The sequence below is a fragment of the Molossus molossus genome, unplaced genomic scaffold, assembly GCF_014108415.1.
Source record: "Molossus molossus isolate mMolMol1 unplaced genomic scaffold, mMolMol1.p scaffold_m16_p_6, whole genome shotgun sequence".
NCBI lineage: Eukaryota > Metazoa > Chordata > Mammalia > Chiroptera > Molossidae > Molossus > Molossus molossus.
In genome coordinates, this window is record NW_023425399.1 from 2,280,423 (window position 1) to 2,299,743 (window position 19,321).

General features: G+C 36.8%; 1 protein-coding gene across 1 annotated transcript in view; it reads left to right on the forward strand.

Moving 5' to 3' along the window:
* Positions 1-19,321, forward strand: part of SYCP2 (synaptonemal complex protein 2) — a 56,300-nt gene that overhangs the window by 14,232 nt on the left and 22,747 nt on the right. The window contains exons 13-21 of the mRNA XM_036244645.1: positions 1,884-1,944; positions 4,486-4,634; positions 6,073-6,147; positions 6,603-6,746; positions 9,482-9,581; positions 10,608-10,762; positions 13,468-13,537; positions 14,408-14,536; positions 14,989-15,416. Of these exons, the coding sequence (XP_036100538.1) occupies positions 1,884-1,944; positions 4,486-4,634; positions 6,073-6,147; positions 6,603-6,746; positions 9,482-9,581; positions 10,608-10,762; positions 13,468-13,537; positions 14,408-14,536; positions 14,989-15,416 (1,311 nt within the window). The remainder of the gene's footprint in view (positions 1-1,883; positions 1,945-4,485; positions 4,635-6,072; positions 6,148-6,602; positions 6,747-9,481; positions 9,582-10,607; positions 10,763-13,467; positions 13,538-14,407; positions 14,537-14,988; positions 15,417-19,321) is intronic.

Consider the following 19,321-nt stretch of genomic DNA (forward strand, 5'->3'; position numbering starts at 1 on the left):
GTCATGAAATCAGGGACCTTTCTTTCTCCTTTATAGCTATTCATATTTACTATAAGAATGCATTAATAGAATATTCAAAGGACTGAAAGATGCATGGTATGATTAGTGCAAAGAGTGCAAAGGAGACTGGAAAGAATAAGGTAGTGTGAAGCCAAAGAAGGATTCTAGGTAGGAGGTAACATCAATGTAATGAATATTAAGAACTATGTGCAGAGAAGTGTTAGGCACTGAGGAGCACATCCATGTGAAGGTGTCCTGGTGGGGACAATGGGTTAGAAAGAGACAAGGCCAGAGCAGCTAGGAGACTTGCAGTGACCCAGGTGAGAAGTCATGTGCATGGTTTTGGAAAGCCACAGTGGGGAATGGATAGAAACACGGATTCCAGAAAAACTTGAGAGGAAGTAGAATTGAGTAGACTTGGTGATTTGTTTGTAGTAAAAAGAGGGAGGATTAATAAAACTTGGGTAACTGGATGGTTGAAGTGCTATCACAGAAGGATAAGTTTTGTAGGTGAAAGAAATGAGTTTTGATTTGGAGATATGTGTGGGATATTTAGCTGGGGCTATCTGGTAGGCAGTTACATACACCAGTCTGAAGTTCAGGTAAGGGAACTGAGACTTAGTGGAGATTTAAAAGCTATTTATATAAAGATTACAAATAAAATCATAGATTTAATAAATGCCTAGATGACAAAACTGTGAAAAACAAATTTATACAGGATAGATAGAAGAGACTCTAGCCGAAGGATACTGGAAGAATCGGCAAAAGAGAACAAAGTAAAGGGGTCTGTTAGGGAAGGCAAGGGAATGGTGTTTTCATGAGAGGAAATGATCAGCACTGTCAAAGTGGTATCAATGAAAAAGCAGTTTTACTTAAGAGACAATGATTTAAGCATTCCTGGAAAGCTGAAATACAGGGCATCACCCAAAAATGTAAAAAGAGGGTGTCTTTAGATTCTATTACATTTTGAAAATGAACTATATTTTAATAAACACTGGCTTTATAATTATTAAAAGTTGTGTATACATTTCTTTGGGACATGCTGTATATTATAAAAGAAAGGCATCAAGTTAAAGGAAAGAGCACAGTAACTGCTAAAGTGTGATGTGGATTCAAGGGAGGGGCTTTTGTTAGCTACTTTATTTTAAGGATAGAAACTTTTTTTTTTTTTAATTTTAGAGAGAAACATCGATGTGAAAGAGACACATCAATTGGTTGCCTCCCAAACGACCCGGCCAGTCCATGGGTTGCAGGACTGGGGATCTAACCTGCAACCCAGGCACATGCCCTTGATGGAAATCAAACCTACAGCCTTTTGGTCTGTGGGCTGACACACTAACTGCTGAGCCAAACTGGCCAGGACTAAGGATAAGAACTTTTTTAAATCGATGACTGGAGTGATGAGTTGAATAAAAATTGATGCCGAGAGGAAGAGAGAGTGTAATGGAGGAAGAGCAGGGGTGAAGACGAGACAAGATGCACACAGTCTATCGGTAACTGTTGAAGCTAGGTAAACACTTCTTTGGGTTTCTTTTTTTTTTAATTAATTTATTTATTACTTTGGGTTTCTTATATGATGATTTCTACTTTTTAAAAATCTGCTTGAGCCCTGCTGGTGTGGCTCAGTGGATTGGGCGCCATCCCATGGACTAGAAAACCATAAAACTAATACCATTATTTTCTTTTAAGAGTGAACAAATAGATTAAATGTGACATGTATAATGTATTATGCAATTGATGAAGCAAGAAATGTGTTATATCAAGTGGTTGCTTTGTAATAAATAACCATCATTGTTTGTATAACTGAAAAATGGTGATCACAGAAGCTGTAAAGCAGGAATAAATTATTTGTTTTTGGTCAAAACCTGTTTTTAAATTTTAAGGACCATCAGTGGGAAGCAGTCACTGTGCCTGAGGAAGAAGTACAGATATACAGCATTGAAGGTAATCATTTTATTTTCTATAATTCTCTTCTGAATTATTATATGGAGTACAAGTTGCATGCTCTCTGAGAAAACAAAATAGGCTAATGAAAGCAAAGTCAACATTTTCATTATGTTCACCTTCATAAATGTGATAGTTATATTTCCTTTCCCACAATCTCCCAGCTCCCTCCTGTACTTATTTCTTTCTCTGTCTGGTCTACAGCCCATGAACAATCACTTTCTTGTAAATATGTTCAAGGCTCTTGTCTGGTTTCCTGTTTGTTCCATTAGATCCAAACATCTACTTATCCCCTCATACAACTGGAACTGTATAACCCTGCTCGCCAATAGCAGACTACTTGGCAAACTGGTACCATTGCAGATTCCGGTATCGAGACCTGCTAGTCATTGCAATGGGCATGGAGTGGAGCATCATGGTAGTTCTCATCTGTATATTCCTAATGACCAGTGACGTTGAGCACTTTTTCATGTGCTTAGTGGCCATTCATGTGTCTTCCTTTGTAAAGTATTTGTTTAAGTGTTTTGTCCAGTTTTTACTAGACTGCCTTCTTTTATTAATTTTTTGAGTTCTTACATATACTGGATACCAATTCTTCGACAGATATATGTTCCATGAGTATTTTTCTCACAATCTGTCTCCTGCTTATTTGTTTTCTTAATGGTCATTATGAAATGACTCTATTTTGCCTAAGGTAATATCCTTTGCTTTGTGATCTATTTTATGTAACATTAATATACCCTTCTAGCTTTTTGTTGGTTAGGTATAGCATGGCATATATTTTCTTTTATTTTTAACTTATTTCTCTCTCCCTCTCTCTCTCTCTCTCTCTCTCTCTCTCTGTGTGTATGTGTGTGTGTGTGTGTGTACTTAAGGATCATTTATACATATATAATGGGTTTCTTGTAGGCATCATATACTAGCTTTTGTTTTTTAAGTGTAATTTTTAAATGTAATTATTGCTATATGTCCAATTTACCATCTAGCTCTTGTTAAAACCTGCCATATATCTTTTTTCTCTTTTCTTCCTTTATGTTAATTGGTTTTTAAATGAATTCATTGTATCTCTTTTGTTGGCTTTATACTCCTTTTTTTTTTTAATGATTGATTTAGGGTTTATTTAATACATCTTTAACCTAATAGTATGTATGTTCAAGTAATATTATACCCCTTTATGTATAGTGTAAGAACTTTGTTACAGTATACTTCCAAAATAGTATAGAATGTTTCCTCACTCAATTTCTTTTATTGTGGTAAGAAAACATGTATAACAAAATTTACCATCTTAATATTTTTTAAGTGTATAATTCAATAATGATAAGTGTATTTACATTGTTGTGAAACAGATCTCTAGAACTTTTGTTATCTTGCAGAATTGAAAGTCTGTATTCATTGAACAACTCCTTTTTCACTCTTCCACCCAGCCCCTGGTAACCACCATTCCACTTTTTGTTTGTATGAATTTGACTTTTAAATGGAATTAATCTTTGTCTCTCAAGCTTGAAAACTTAATGTTGAAACTCATGATTTTTTTCCTCAAAAAATACCACTGGCACTGTTTGAGTTAGAAAGTGTTGCCATGATCTTAAAGCAATTAATACTTCTTAGTTCCATCAAAGGACATCACTGTGAACATTTCATGGCCGTATAGCTGCAAAAGCAAGTAAGACATTTTCAGCTGGGTCAGCCTCATAAGAATCAGAGTATTATAGCCTGTGGGGACATCTGTCCTTTAGCGTAGGTCACTGAGTGACCAGCAGGGCTTTTCCAGATGTAGAGACAAATGTTTCTGGTTGGTGTGGTCCTGCTCCCTCAAGATGTTTTCCTCCTGCCCAGAGTGTACACCAGGGGCAAGTATGGAGTCTTCTCAGTGGCAAGAGGAGCACCACTGCAGGTTGGACAGGGCCAGGGTGGCGTTAGTCATACTGCAGGTGCAGTCATTGGGTGCCAGGTAATCTTTTGATGACTTCTTGGAGGAAGGGGGGTGAGCACCTCTCATAAACTGCACTTCCCCCGTTTTCTTCTCACTGGACTGATGGGTCACTGAAGGTCAGCACTGTGCCCTCGCCTCACAGTTTCCTAGCGCTCGCTCGGGTTTCTGTCGAATGTTGTTTGTTGACTGTCAGCATGTTTGTAACTACTATGGACTTAATAGAAATGTTTGAACAGATGCTCATGCACAGAAATATAGTTATTTGTGGAATTAGCTGTCTTCTTTGTTTGCCTCTTTCAAATTAATAAAAACAGTTTTCTCAGATCTGTTCCAGGACCTGTTGGTGTCCAGAACGTATTCAGGGCATTAGTTCATTAGTTATTGTCTTACCCTGTATTTACAGAGCAGGAAATGAGGTCTGAAAATAAATTGACTTGATTTGTTTACATAGATACTACTAGAATTTAAATACTTTGAAATCCTAAAGGTCAACTTTATTAAATTTATTTTGATTAATGTGCTATATGCTTTTCTTATTTATAGTACACCTATAGAGTGGTATCATAGAAATTAATATAAAGTAATCATTGTGATTTGTTTGTGTGCAGAGAGAGAATCGAAGAAGCTGCTGACCATAATTCTGAAAAATATTTTTAAAATTAGTAAAAGAGAAGGGAAAGAATTGATTTTGTATTTTGATGCTTCATTAGAAATCACTAATGTGACACACAAAATTTTTGGTGCAAATAAACATAAGGTAAGTGTTTAAACAGTTTATAATAAAAATTCATTATTTTCATATTCTGGAAACTTTTGGTTACTTGGGGCAATACATTTCATTAATTATTTTTCTAGAATTCTTAAAATGACCTGTAGATTTTCAGTTCTTTAAATTTATATTGTGGCATAGCCGTCAGATTGTTAGCTATACCCTTTGAGATACCTATTAGGAAAGTCTCAGATGAGAAAGTTAGCAGCTACTCAAAAACATTTAATGAATTCCTTCTAGGTATTTAAAAGGTGAAATGAGACAAAGTCCTGTTTTTAAGATAATAAATAGAGTTTGTGAGAATTACAGAATATAGCTCAGAGGGTGTAAGTAGCGGCGTAAGGAAAAGGAAGCACAGAAGTTGAGGAAAGAGAATGCTCGTTAGGAGTCAGATTTGAAGGGAAGGCTGTAGAGACAGGGTTTGAATGGTCTTTGAAGTTAATAGATAGAAGTAGGTGAGATCCTTCCCACGACCATGGAAGACATCATGAGTTAGATGCTATTTAACCAGGAATCTAAGGTGACAATTCACGTTATGTTTGGGGGAGATAGTCTGCCAATAAGTTTGGATAGTGCATATCTTTGTTCAGGCTGCTGTAACAAAATACCATGGACTGCGGCTTAAACGACAGACGTTTATATCTCACTGTCCTGGAGGCTGGAAAGTCCAAGATCAAAGTACCACCAGATTTGGTGTGTGATGGGCACCCTTTTCCTGGTTCACAGCATCCACCATTTCACTGGGTCCTCAAATGGTGGGTGGAAGGGGTGAGGGAGATCTCTTGGGTCTTTTTTATTGGGGCACTAGTCCATTTATGAGGGCTCTGTGTTGGTTAGCTCATCATCTCTCAAGGGTCCCTCCCCCTAGCCTCCTAACACGATCACATTGGGGGTTAGGTTTCAATATGAACTGGGTGGGGAGGGCACATTCAGCCCATACAGTGCAAAAAAAAAATTTTGTTTTATCTTCACCCAAGGACATTTTTCCATTTTTTGTTCAGATAGAGTGGGAGGGAGAGAGAGAAACATCGACATGAAAGGGACACATCAAGTGGCTGCCTCCACATGACACAACCAGGGCTGGGGACAAATTGCAACCAAAGTACATGCCCCCAGCGGGAACCACACCTGGGTCTCTCTGGACCGCAGGCTGATGCTCTAACCGCTGAGCCAAACCAGCCAGGGCTACAGCGCAAAATATTTATGGGGGAAAATGGAGACTGTTTGTGAGCAACACTTCCAAACTGGCAGGCTAAGAAGATGGTGGTTAATGGGGAGTCGTTAAAGTGTTCCGACAAAGGTATTTATATATGTAAAATAATGACTTGAGATAATTTGGCAAATTTGAAAGGAAACAGGAAATAATTGCATTAAGATAGAAAGAGCTAGAAGATAATGACATCACTTTGAATTAATTTAATTTTAGGAATTTACCAGAAAACAGGGCATTTCAGTTGCCAAAACATCTATGCATATACTTTTTGATGCAACTGGATCCCAGGTATGTGTGTAACTTACTTGATTTTAATCATTGGGCTAAGTTTAACCCAAATAATAGCACAATAATAAAGTTCATTTATCTAAACATAAATTGTCTCAACATCGATATTACTTCAATAAGATGCATGTGGTTTTTAAACATGTTACTAATGGTAATTTACTTTAGTACAGAAGGTAGATATGAAGTTATCAATACCTTTTTGGTAAATTTAAAAATTAGAAGTATATGTCCTTTCACTAATGCAAAAGCTTGTGTTAGGTCTATTAACATTTGTAAAAGTGGATGCTTTTAGTTGGGTTACGTTGTAGGACTAAAAATTGTAACAGTACATGGAAGATGGAAAGGACTGATTTTTGGAAGTATGAGGTGAATGGGCGCTTTATTAAGACATCCAGTGGGTTTTGAGGACATCCTAAGATTTGCAGTTTTAAGTGTTTTTCCACATTCTCCAACAGATTCTGGTGCCAGAAAGTCAAGTCTCACCTGTTACAGAACTTGTTAGTTTGAAAGAAAACCCTAATTCCCAAAAGGAATTTGTTAAACCTCCAGAATACATCAAAAATAGTACTCAAGGGGACAGAAAAACTAGTCAGTCTGAGGTAAATATGGTGTCAAAATAGTCATTCATTAAAAAAAAAAAAAAAAGATCAAATCATTACTATATAGAATTACAGAAAAAAGCATTTATAACATTTCAAAGTACTTGCCTTGCCTTGTACAAATAGAAGCAAAAGACAATGCTTGGGCAAGTTATGTCTGCACTTGGACATTCCAAGTTAGAGATACACAGGCAAGTAATTGCCACTCTTTTCATAAGACTCTTCTGTTCTCTGTTCCCCTCCTCGCGCTCCATCGAGGGTCTCCTCTAGACCACGTCCTGTGGAACCATTTCTCAGCCTTCTTCATCACGGCTTGTGGGACACTTGGCATTGCCAACAGCCCTCTCTTCTTATGTCCTCTTGTTTGACTTCTAAGTAGTATTTTAATTCTCTACCTCCTTCTGTTACTATATCAGAAATACTTTCTCCCTGCCTCCTGCTCTAGAAGCTTCATGCTTAACATCTCTGTACCTTCTCCCTTAGCGAGCTTCGTTCCTGTGCCCTTCAAGTTCTGTAGCTACGTCTCCATCCACTGTTCTAATGGTTCCTTCTCCAGAGCTCTTCAAGCGCTTTCCTGAAGTTCAACAGCAAACTTTCTGTCTTTCACTTCAAATCTGTATCTGCCTCCATATTTCTATAATGCACCATTGATGATATCCTCGATTCCCGCCTCTCCTCCCCATGCCTACAACCGAGGCACTGGTGATAGTTTTTCTGTAGTGTCTCCCACGTCCTCCCCTCCTTTTTCCATTGCTCACTTTAGCATACCTAATTAACATAGTATGCTCTTTGACAACATTGTTGTAACCTGTGAGCTACCCAAATGGTAGACTACTGATTTTTCTTAGTATTAGCATTTTTCTGCGCAGGAAACTTCGTGACCTGTGTTTGTCTCGCTGAGTCTAAGCTTTGACTCTGTTCTGAGACTACAATTTTACTGTGTCAAAATGCCCTTCACTTTAGGAAGGTCAGCTCCTTTCCTGTGTCCTCTTATGGATGCTCTTCTTGCCGTGATGCCTTTATGTTGTTTGGTCCTGTTTGACCTCATCTAACATGTACTTACATTTGCAAGTCTTGGTTCATTTCCACCTTCTTCCTGGAGCCTTTTCTAATTATTTCAGTGTTTACTAATCTCTCAACTTTAGACAACTATAAGTTTCACAGGCTTTCCCATCCATTTTGTCATATTTGTTATGATTTTTTCCCTTAAGTCTTGTGTCCATCATTAAATTTAAAATGTCAGCTTATATTTCCCTTAGATGATTAGATCATAAAAGACATTTCTGTCTTTATATCAGAATCATAACTTGAGTACTTATTAAAAAGCATATTCTTAGCCCCCTCCCCCAATTTATACCTACTGAATCACAAACTCTGAGATAGATCCTAAGCACAGTGAAGTTTGAAAACATTGCACTACTGTGAAACAGCCACTGTATTTTCAGTAATTTCAAAAGCTCCTGTGCGCTTACTGTGGTGTTTCTCATGGTTTAAGATAATTACTCCTAGCCCTGGCCGGTTTTGCTCAGCGGTTAGAGCGTTGGCCTGCGGTCCGGAGAGACCCGGGTTCGGTTCCCGCTAAGGGCACGTACTTCGGTTGCAGTTTGTCCCCGGCCCTGGTTGGTCGTGCGGGTGGCAGCCACTCGATGTGTCCCTTCACATCCATGTTTCTGTCTCTCTCTCCCTTCCTCTCTCTCCCTCCCACTCTATCTGTACAAAAAATGGAAAAATATCCTCGGGTGTGGATAAAAAAAAAAAAAAAAAAAAAGATAATTACTCCTAGCAAAGGAAAAATATCTGAAGCCTCAATAAGGAGTCACTGTTTGAAGCATTTATGTGATTGAGTAACTGTTCAGGTCCCATTCGCTATACCTCTAGAAACTGCCATTTTTTAAAGGAGAATATACTGGTTTAGTAGCTTGTTTTCTGCCTAATACTAGAATTCCCTTTCTTCCTGTCCACCCCCCTTCTCTTTGTCCTCCCCCCACCTTCACTCCATGCACCATCTGCAGACCTGCACAGAACTCCATCCATATCTTCCTCTGTTTTAGGGGCAGGTGCCTTTTTCACAAATAGCTCTCCTCTGCCTCTCCATTTTGTCACCATCTACTCCTTTATATGGTACCCTCTGACACTCCTGTCCCGTGCTGTCCCTGCCTCTGGTGCTCTACTTCTGTGGCTCCTACCAGTCATTTCAGGATGAAGTTAAAAATGCAGACCTTCATTGGGATCACTGGCTTGTGTGTCATTGAGTTTCTGAATCCCTGGAGCTGCATTTTACTCCCAAGGCAGTTTAGTCTTCACAGAATAGTAATGGAATTTTTTTAAATGTGAGAAAGTTTTGGGCAATGCTTAACTTTATGAAAGCATTCACAAACAAGTTTACATAAATATGTATCCAAACATCATCTACCTGAAATAGAATAGGAAGCTGTGAGTCATTGGTTAACTAGAGAAACTCAGTATCAATTTAAAAAATTATTTATATGTCTAGATGTTCTATAAGTATTTAAAACAATGTCCTTTCTTGTTTTGGCTGTTTAATACCAAACATCAGGGTGAAGTTCTTAGTGAAATGTCAACCTGAAACAAAGAAATTCCTGGGTATCATGTTATTTATAAAATGCCACATATCTTATTTGTACAATCAGGGTAAACTGTTATGAATAAAATTGTAGGATATTTCATTTTAAAAGGTGCTGTGTGTTTACTGTGGTTGTTTCTCATGGTTTAAGATAATCACTCCTAGCAAAAGAAAAATGTCTGAAGCCTCAATGATTGTTACTGGTGCAGAAATATACAACACGAGAAGTCCGTTACATTCACTCGAGACATGTGAGTTTGACAGTCTTAAAAGATTTCTAGCAACTGTTATGTATATTAAATCGGGCATTTTTAAATTCAGGGATATTCTGGACATAATTTACCTAGAGGATAAATTGGAGCTATGAACCACAAATGTCTTCTGTCAAGAAATTTTAAATGTCTAAGAAAGGTTTAATGGGTAGTGTCATAAATATTTTTCAAAATATTAATATCCAGCATTAATTTATTATAATTTAAGTGGTAGCAGCATTATACACTGGATAAAACATTGAATCATGCCACTTGGGCTTGTTTCCCCACTCCCAAATGTGTACTCAGTACAGATGATCCTCTAGCTAAGTTTGAGACCATTTCCTTTCTATAAAAGTTGTTTAGAGGTTTAGGTAAAAATAATTCACATGACAAGGGATGTTGTAAAACATTTGGACAGGACCAGTTACATACTAAGCACTAAATAAAAAAAATCTGATACTGTATACTAGTCACTATAAATACCATTTTATTTCACCTTTTTGACAATTTAATAGTGACCTCCTGTTTCCAAAATCCAATTGCCTACCCACTGTTGTCCAATGTCCAACAGTCTCCTCACACTTAACAGGTCCAAAATAAATTCATCTTTCCACCCATCTGCCATATTTTCCTCCATTTCTTACCTTGGTAAATGGTGTCCATATCCACTTGCTCATCCACACCAGAAACCTGGGATCCATCCTAGAACTCCCTTTCACCTTCCTTTAGAGCAGTGGTTCTCAACCTGTGGGTCACGACCCCTTTGGGGGTCAAACAACCCTTTCACGGGGATCGCCTAAGACCATCGGAAAATACATATTTCCGATGGTCTTAGGAACCGCTCCTGTGTCTGTCTCCAGGCGGGTCCACCCACATGCAGATACGCCCACATACGACATGAGAAACTGTATTAAAGGGTCGCGGCATTAGGAAGGTTGAGACCACTGCTCTAGAGGGTACCTCAATAATAGGGATTGTAATTTAAAGCCCACAAACATACCAGTCCTTTGTCCTCCTTTTTAGCAACACCACGAAAAGGAAAAATGAAACTACCACTGCAAGTAATGAGCTCTGCAGAGAAACCCGGTGTTTCCAGAACATTGGAAACTGAAATGGATACTGCTGTATCACATCAGTCTAAGTCACCTGCAGGAGGAAGAAGAGATGACACAGACAAAGTAACTTCACTTTGAAAGCCTTTTTAAAATAAATTTTTATCCAGTTATTGTAGAAATACATATTGAGCTAACTTTACAAGCAGTGTCTCACTTGGTTTAAGGTATTGCTTTTTTAGATATAGTTTATTGTCCTTGAATGTAAGGTCATTCTCACATACAACTCATTTACTGTGCTGACGATAGAATTTAGGAATATCCATTCACTATAACTCTGATTTATGCATTTGATAGGAGAATGCACTTGCCATCATTCTTTCGTTACACAAATTAGTGCCTGCTATGGGGACGGTTCTGGTATAGAAAAATAAATTACAAGTGGACTCTGTCCTTCAGTATCTCCAAGTCTAGCGTGGGAATTAGACAAATTAGTAAGATCATTATAATACTGTATCAGTCTTCTCAGATGTACATATAGGATGCAAGAGGAACCTAGTGACAGGGCTGGTGTTTAGCCCCAGAGCTGGAGGGGGATGGTGAAGATCAGGAGAGGTTCTTTAAGGAGATAGAGAATTCGTTGATTTTTGAAGGATAAATAAAGGTTATTCAAATGGACATTGAAAAGAAGGGTATTCATTTCAGGTAACTGAGAAAACAGCAGCTAATGGATAAGAGAAAGTTTCTTGGAGAAATAGGTAATCAGAGATACAGATAAGTTTGTAGATGAAGAACATCTAGTAGTTAGCTTTTGTTTCCTCTGAAGTGTGAGGATGGTGAGTTTTTCTTGGGGATATGTTAACATAGAGGGTTCAGGGACAAGTTAAGATTTAGAATAGCTACTGACAGCCCTGGCTGGTTTGGCTCAGCAGTTGGAGCATCGGCCTGCGGACCAGAGAGTCCCGGGTTTGGTTCCCGCTAGGGGCACGTACAAAAAAAAAAAAAAGAATAGCTACTGACATACTAGAGAGGGCTAAGAATGAGAACTAGTGTTAGACAATGTGGAGGTCCCAATTTAGAGACCATGAATTTTATCATAACATTGGTTCAAAAATGTGTAATCTCTCAAAGTTTAGTAGCTTTGGTATTAGAGTAAAAATGAATAGATGGCAGTTTAAAAAAAAAATTAAATGGTTATGCTGCAGAAAGAGGGTGCAAGAGTCGAAGATATTAGAAAAATAGTGGAAGTGATGGTTCAGGTTGTCTAGCTAAGTGTTTCTTACTAGGGATACTACTCAGTTTTGTGGTGTGGTACTGAACGTTGTAGGATGATAAGCACCCTAGGCCTGTGCTTGCTTATTGTCACCGGAACCCTTCTGTCATTGTGACAACCAAAACCACAGCTGCACATTTTCATACTGCTCCTCTCCCAGGGGAGAGAACCACTGGCTAGATTAAGTAGGAAAGAAAGCCAAGATAAGGCAAAATATCTTAGCCTAGACTGTGGGTCGCGACCCCTTTGGGGGTCGAATGACCCTTTCACAGGGGTTGTCTAAAACCTGACAGTCGCAAAATTACAGTTATGAAGTAGCAATGAAAATAATTTTATGGTTGGGGGGTCACCACAACATGAGGAACTGTATTAAAGAGTCACGGCATTAGGAAGGTTGAGAATCACTGGCCAAGAGGGGGTGTGTGTGTGTGTGTGTGTGTGTGTGTGTATATATTTTTTTTTTTTACAGTGAACGTCAGATTTTTATTTTATTTTAATTTTTTTTTTAATCCTCACCCGAGGATATTTTTCCATTTTTTGTTCAGATAGAGTGGGGGGTGGGGGAGAGAGAGAGAAACATCGACGTGAAAGGGACACATTAAGTGGCTGCCACTTGCACGACCCAACCAGGGTTGGGGACAAACTGCAACCGAGGTACATGCCCTTAGTGGGAACCGAACCCGGGTCTCTCTGGACCACAGGCTGGTGCTCTAACCGCTGAGCCAAACCAGCCAGGGTGACGTCAGATTTTTATTTGATCTGGGTAAGTGTGTATCTGTGGCTGTGGAAAGAGAGAAGCTTGCTGTAGGTAAGAAGTTACCTGTGCAAGGCCAGAACTTTACAAAACATTTAATGTTCCATAATTTCCAATTCCTTTATGTATCTTAGTGAAAGGACAGAATAGATGCAAGTTATGAGATCAAAACAAAAGGAGATGTGCCATGGAGGTTCCAGAACTTGTCAGTTCCAGATGAAGACTGAACTGTGTTATAGCTATGGAGAGATTAGAAAATTTGTAGGCTCTTCTGCTTCCTTATCTGCAGTGAAAGTTATTTCCTTGTACGTTAGAAGAGGCGATATTCTGAGACGGGCATAACCTGAATGAAATACAGCTGACACTTGATCAGCATGACTTTGAAACACATGGGTTCACTTATCCATGGAGTTTTTCCAATAAATACTGTAAATGTATTTTCTCAAGATATTCTTAACATTTTCATTTTCTCCAGCTTTAAGAATACAATATAAAATACATATAACATACAAATACGTATTAATCACCTGTTTGTTATCAGTGAGGCATCAAGTCAGCAGTAGACTATTAGTAGTTATGTTTGGGAGAGTCAAAAGTTATATGCAAATATGACAGAGTGAGGGATCAGTACCTCTAACCCCCAAGTTGTTTTAGGGTCAACTGTAAATAGATATACTATCTAGCTTTTAACAGCAAGGCAAATTTATTTTTAAAGTTTTAATCTTTAATACTTTAACTTTTAAAAGTTGTTTTCATATAATACCTTAATTCAAATTTACATTAACATGTCTCCTGTGTTTATAGCATATCAAAACTGCTAAGACTGCAAAAAAGATAGAAAAAAAGGACATTGAATTCCTAAACGAAAATTTTAGTAAGTACTTTTTGATTTAATCTTCTTTCTACTTCCCTTTTGCCACACTGGCTTTCTTTGATTTAAAAAAGAAAGATTTTTAATAAATATATTCAGCTTTGTGCAAGGAACTTGGAGATAACAAGGAAATATAATATACTCTCTGTTCCCAAAACGTTTGGTTTTGAGAGGAGGAAAATGCGATTAATCAATCTCTCCATTGCAATATGTAAACCTTGACCAAAATCTATACCAATTTTACCCTATCAACTGCACGAAAAATCAAAATCCCATAATTTTTGTTTTATTTAGATGAATCCCAGTATACTGTTCCTGATTTGCAGGCACTGGGGAAAATAGATAAACCTGTGTAAGTATGAGAAAGCCTATCAGATCTTTTAGTGTGTATTGTTACAGTTAGATGAATGTGACAAATTAAAAGGAAAAGGCCTTTATAGTCTTAGAATGTACTGTTGGTTATAGCATGAATCATCTTCAAGTATTACGATAGCACAATGGAAATGGTCTGTTTTGTCCATATCAACCAACATAACTCCTTTCAAATAGAATTCAAATGAATGAGATTTTAAACATAATAAAGTATTAATGGAAAGCAATTTAATCTAGTTTAAATATACAGTGGAACATGTAAGCTATGTGAGATATATTTAGGTAGATAAAAATATAGTAGCAATAATGGATGATCTTTGATCAATTGTATGGTAAAGTTTAACTTTCATAAATGACTTATGAAAACATTTTCATACTTGACTGTTAAAAATTGCTATAAATAAACATTGACTAAATTTAAAAATCCAAGGTCTTATATTAGAGTCATAGCTAATATTTTGTGATATATTAAACAAATGAATTTATTTTCCAGGATATCAGGTGTTTCATACAACATTCATGGAAATAAAACACCCTCTAGATGGGCATGTTGGACACCTGTAACAAATATTAAGCTGTGTAATAATAACCAGAGAGCAAGTACTTCACAAGGGGACACATTTATTCAAGGTGAAACATATACTCTTGACTCTTAACACAGGTTGGAACTGCATGGGTCCACTTTATGCAAATTTTTTTCAGTACATTTTGTAAATGTATTTTTTCTTCCCCATGATTTTCTTAACATTTTTTTCTCTAACTTACTAGAGAAAAAAGTATAGTTCATAGTACACATGACATACAAAATGTGTTAATTGACTATTATTGGTAAGGCTTTGAGTTAGCAGTGGGCTATTAGTCTTTAACTTTTGGGGAATCAAAAATTACAGATTTTTCACTGTGTGGGGGTTGGCATCCCTAACCCTGTGTTGTTCAAGAGTCAACTGTAGTTTTCTCTGTATATAATAGTAGTTCAGGGTAATATTTATTTCTTGGAATGTCTGACAAATATCTTTGGTTTTAACATATTTTATACATTTATTTTATTAATTTAATAAGGATTCATTTATTTTTCCCACTAGATACTGCTATCAACAAAAAAGTTACTAAACAAAAATCATCCTCTTCAGTATCTGATGATAATTCTAAAGAAACAGGAAAGGTGGACTATAAGAAAGAAATAATGCAGCACAGCAAAATAGATAAAGCAGTAGACGTTTGCAGAATAAACAGTCAACAACTAAACCAACCTTCAGAGCAGAAAAATATTAAAAATACCAAGCAGTGTGATTTGCATATTAAATCTGAAACTACTTTTAAATCAGTTCTCCTAAATAAGACAGTTGAAGAATCTCTCATCTATAGGAAGAAATACATACTATCAAAAGATGTGAATGCTGCTACTTGTGATAAAAGTCCTTCTCCTAGTAAAAATGCAAAGAGTCACAGGAAATCAAGGAAAAGATTAACATCTGAACTTAATTCCTGGGATTTGAAACAAAAAAAAATGGTGAGCTTTTAGTGTGTTTTATTTCTGCACACCCATAATGTGCCTACTTAACATAAGAAAGGGAAAGAAGCTTGATTGCTGCAAACTTAACATTTGTAATACCTTGTTCTTTACCACTCACTTGGGGCAAGTGCTTCCTGAACTCCAGCACCTCTCCCTAGTCCCTGCTCTGATAGAACACATTGCCTGCTGGTACATAGCAGCATGTACATGGGATTGCATGTATGAACCGTCTTGACTCCTTTTTTTTTTTGAGCCACACATGTAATTTTTAATTTTCTAGTTATATTAAATTTTCTATTACACATTTTAAGTTTACAGGTGAAATTAGTATTAGTGATATATATTTTAATTTTTTTAGTCACAGTTGACATTCAATTATATTAGTTTCTGCCTTGTGACCTCTTATTGGGTCTCTCCCACTCTGTCCTTCAGATTCTTTTGAACATGCGTGTAGAACTGTCTGTGCCTGTGCCTGTGCCTCTCAAGTGGTGCCTACCTTTCTTTTTAATAAATGGTTATGTTTCTGTGGGCTTTTTATTTGTAATTTTAAACTGTAAGTGTAAAGATTTTTATTCAACATTTGTTTTCCTTTCTTGTATTATTGCATTCAACTTTTACAAGTTTGTTTTAAAAGGATGTAAGTGGGGTGAAGGATAGGATCTTCTGTAACTGTTGCTCATCCGCATTGGCGCCTCCCCTTCAGATTAGTCATCTGTAGAACATCTCCAGGACAGTTTAGCTATTTTGTACCATTCGTTGAGACTAAAAGTTTACTTTTTGTAGCAGTTACCATGAATCTTTTGGGGGGAGAGGGGTATCACTTCTTTCAAGATGCAGATTAAGAAAATTTTAAAATCATAATACATTTCTAAGAAAATTGCCAATAATGCAATTTATTTTTTGCTATTCCTTAGAGGACCCAGGTTATACAGGCTGTAATTTTCATTTATCTTCCAGACTATTAATACCTGATAGCCAAATTTCTAATTTCTAAATTTCTAAAATGGAAAATGCTCATAAATATATTGGAACATCTCAGTGTACAGATGAAATATTTAATAGACAATTTGCAATTATTGTATATAGACATTATTTCAATTTCTTGACCAGTCTTCTCTTTGTTTTTCATTTGTAACTCACTTTTTGAGCCTAATATGGCTAATTTCTCCTTTTGGGTTACTTTTTTCTTCATTTTTAGTAGCTAATCTTTGTTTTTTTCTAGTCTTAGTGCTATTTAGTTCCTTTAGACCCAGGGGAAATAAGGTGTGTGTTTTTATTGTTGGTTTTTGTTTTTGTTTTATTTTTTTGGTCTGAATGCTGATCCAGTTCTTTATTTTTATTATTATTTTTTTTAATCCTCACCCGAGGACATTTTTGCATTTATCTTCAGATAGAGTGGGAGGAAGAGAGAGAGAGAAACATCAATGTGAGAGAAGCACATCGAGTGGTTGCCACCTATACGAACCCAATCAGGGTTGGGGACAAACTGCAACAGAGGTACGTGAACCGAACCTGGGATTCTCTCGATGCTCTAACCGTTGAGCCAAACGGGCCAGGGCAGGTCCTTTAGTTTTAATATTAAATTGTTTTCTTTAGAATTTAAAATCACTTCACAGAAATTTCTCTTTCCTGGAAGTACAGAAACTTGATCATCTAAGCTATGCTAAACTTTTTAAAAATCAACTTACTGTTTTCAGAAGGTCTCTTCAGTCTCTCATGTTGTCTCTCCTTGTACTATTAGGCATGACTTCCTGCCACTCCCATGCATGGATTACTCTCCTCTAAGGTCTGTCTTGATCCTGTCTTTTGGTTCACTGAATAAACCTAGAGAAATAGAACCTCCTTAGTCAATGGTACAGATTTCCCAAGCTGGCTCCAATTATACTGGAAGTTCTTAAATCATATATTGGTTTTAGGGGAGGTTTATCTTTGCTACATTTTTATCAAGCCAAGTAACCTTGTCTTCATTATGGTAATCTTAAGAAGGGCTAGCAAGTAAAGCTTATTATATTATAAACTTAAAAGTAGCTAAAATAGTAAATTTTATGTTATATTAATGCTTATGCTATATTTTATTATAACTTTTTAAAACCCATATGCCTGATTCCCCAGAAAAGTGAAAATAAAATTAGGGGAACTTATACCTCTAAGAATATTGTTAGAGTTTTCTCTTAACCAAATTATCTAAAATTGTGCAGATAATAATTCTTTATAGTCATTCCAGTTTTTAAAATATTAATACAATTGTCTTTTTTTATTTTTTTATTAATTTCTTTTTGTTACAGATGTTTCCCTTTTTCTCCCATTGACACTCTCCTCCTGATCCACACCTTCCTGCCCCAACCCCAGCATTGTTGTCTATGTCCATGGTTACACATACATCCATATAAAGTTCTTGATTTCTCTCTTCCCTTCCCTGCCCCCACAACCCCCTCTTCTGAGGTTTGTCAGTCTGTACCCTACTTCTATGTCTCTGGGTCTATTTTATTCATCAGTTTGCTTTGTTCATTATATTCTACAAATAAGTGAGATTGTGTGATATTTGTCTTTCTCTGATTGGCTTGTTTTGCTTAGGTTAATACTCTCCAGGTCCCTCCATGTTGTCTCAAAGGATAAGAGATTTTTCTTTCTTACAGCTGCATAGTATTCCATTGTGTATATGTAACACTGCTTTTTGATCCACTCATCTGTTGATGGACACTTGGGCTGTTTCCAGATCTTAGCTATTGTAAATAGTGCTGCTATGAACATAGGGGTACATATATTCTTTTTGATTGGAGTTTCAGGCTTCTTAGGGTATATTCCTAGAAGTGGGATCACTGGGTCAAATGGCAGATCAATTTTTAATTTTTTGAGGTAACACCATATTGTTTACATAGTGGCTACACCAATCTGTATTCCCACCAGCAGTGTACTAGAGTCCCCTTTTCTCTACACCCTCGCCAGTACTTGTTTGATGATTTGTTGATGACAGTCATTCTGACAGGTGTGAAGTGATACCTTATAGTTGTTTTAATTTGCATCTCTCTGATGATTAGTGACATTGAACACTTTTTCATGTATCTTTTGACCATTTGTATGTCCTGTTTGGAGAGGTGTCTATTTAGGTCCTCTGCCCATTTTTTAATTGGGTTCTTTGTCTTCCTTTTGAGTTGTATGAGTACTCTATATATTTTAATACAGTTTTTCTTAGAGAAGTTTCAGGTATACAGTTTCCCCTATCATTACTATCTTACCTTAATGTGGTATATTTGTTACAAATGATGAGCCAATATTGACACATTAATGAATAACTAAAGTCCATGGTTTACATTAGTGTTCACTCTGTATTGTTTAGTCTATGTGTTTTCACAGATGTATAGCAACATGTATCCACCATTACAGTATCATACATAGTTTTCACTGTCCTGAAATTTCCTTGTTTTCCATCCCATCCCTCCTCCCCTAAAACTTCTGGCAATCACTCTTTTTACTAGCTCCATAGTTGTGCTTTTTCCAGAATGCCATACAGGTGAGAATGCCATACAGGTGAGACTACATACTGTCTCTTTAGATTGGCTTCTTCTACTTAGTATGCATTGAAGGTTCCTCTGTATCTTTCCATAGCTTGACAGCTCGTATTTTTTTTACTGAATAGTATTCCATTCACCTATTGAAGGGCATCTTGGTTGCTCAACGTTTTGACAATTATGAATAAAGCTTCTGTAAACATTTGTGTGTAAGTTTTGTGTGGGCATAAGCTTTCAACTCCTTTGGGAGAATACCAAGGACCATGATAGCTGGATCATAAGTGTTTAATTTTGTAGGAACTGTCTTCCAAACATTGAACAAGTGTCTGTGCCATTTCACATTCCAGTAGCAATGGGTGAGAATTCTTGTTGACCTAAATCCTTGCCAGTATT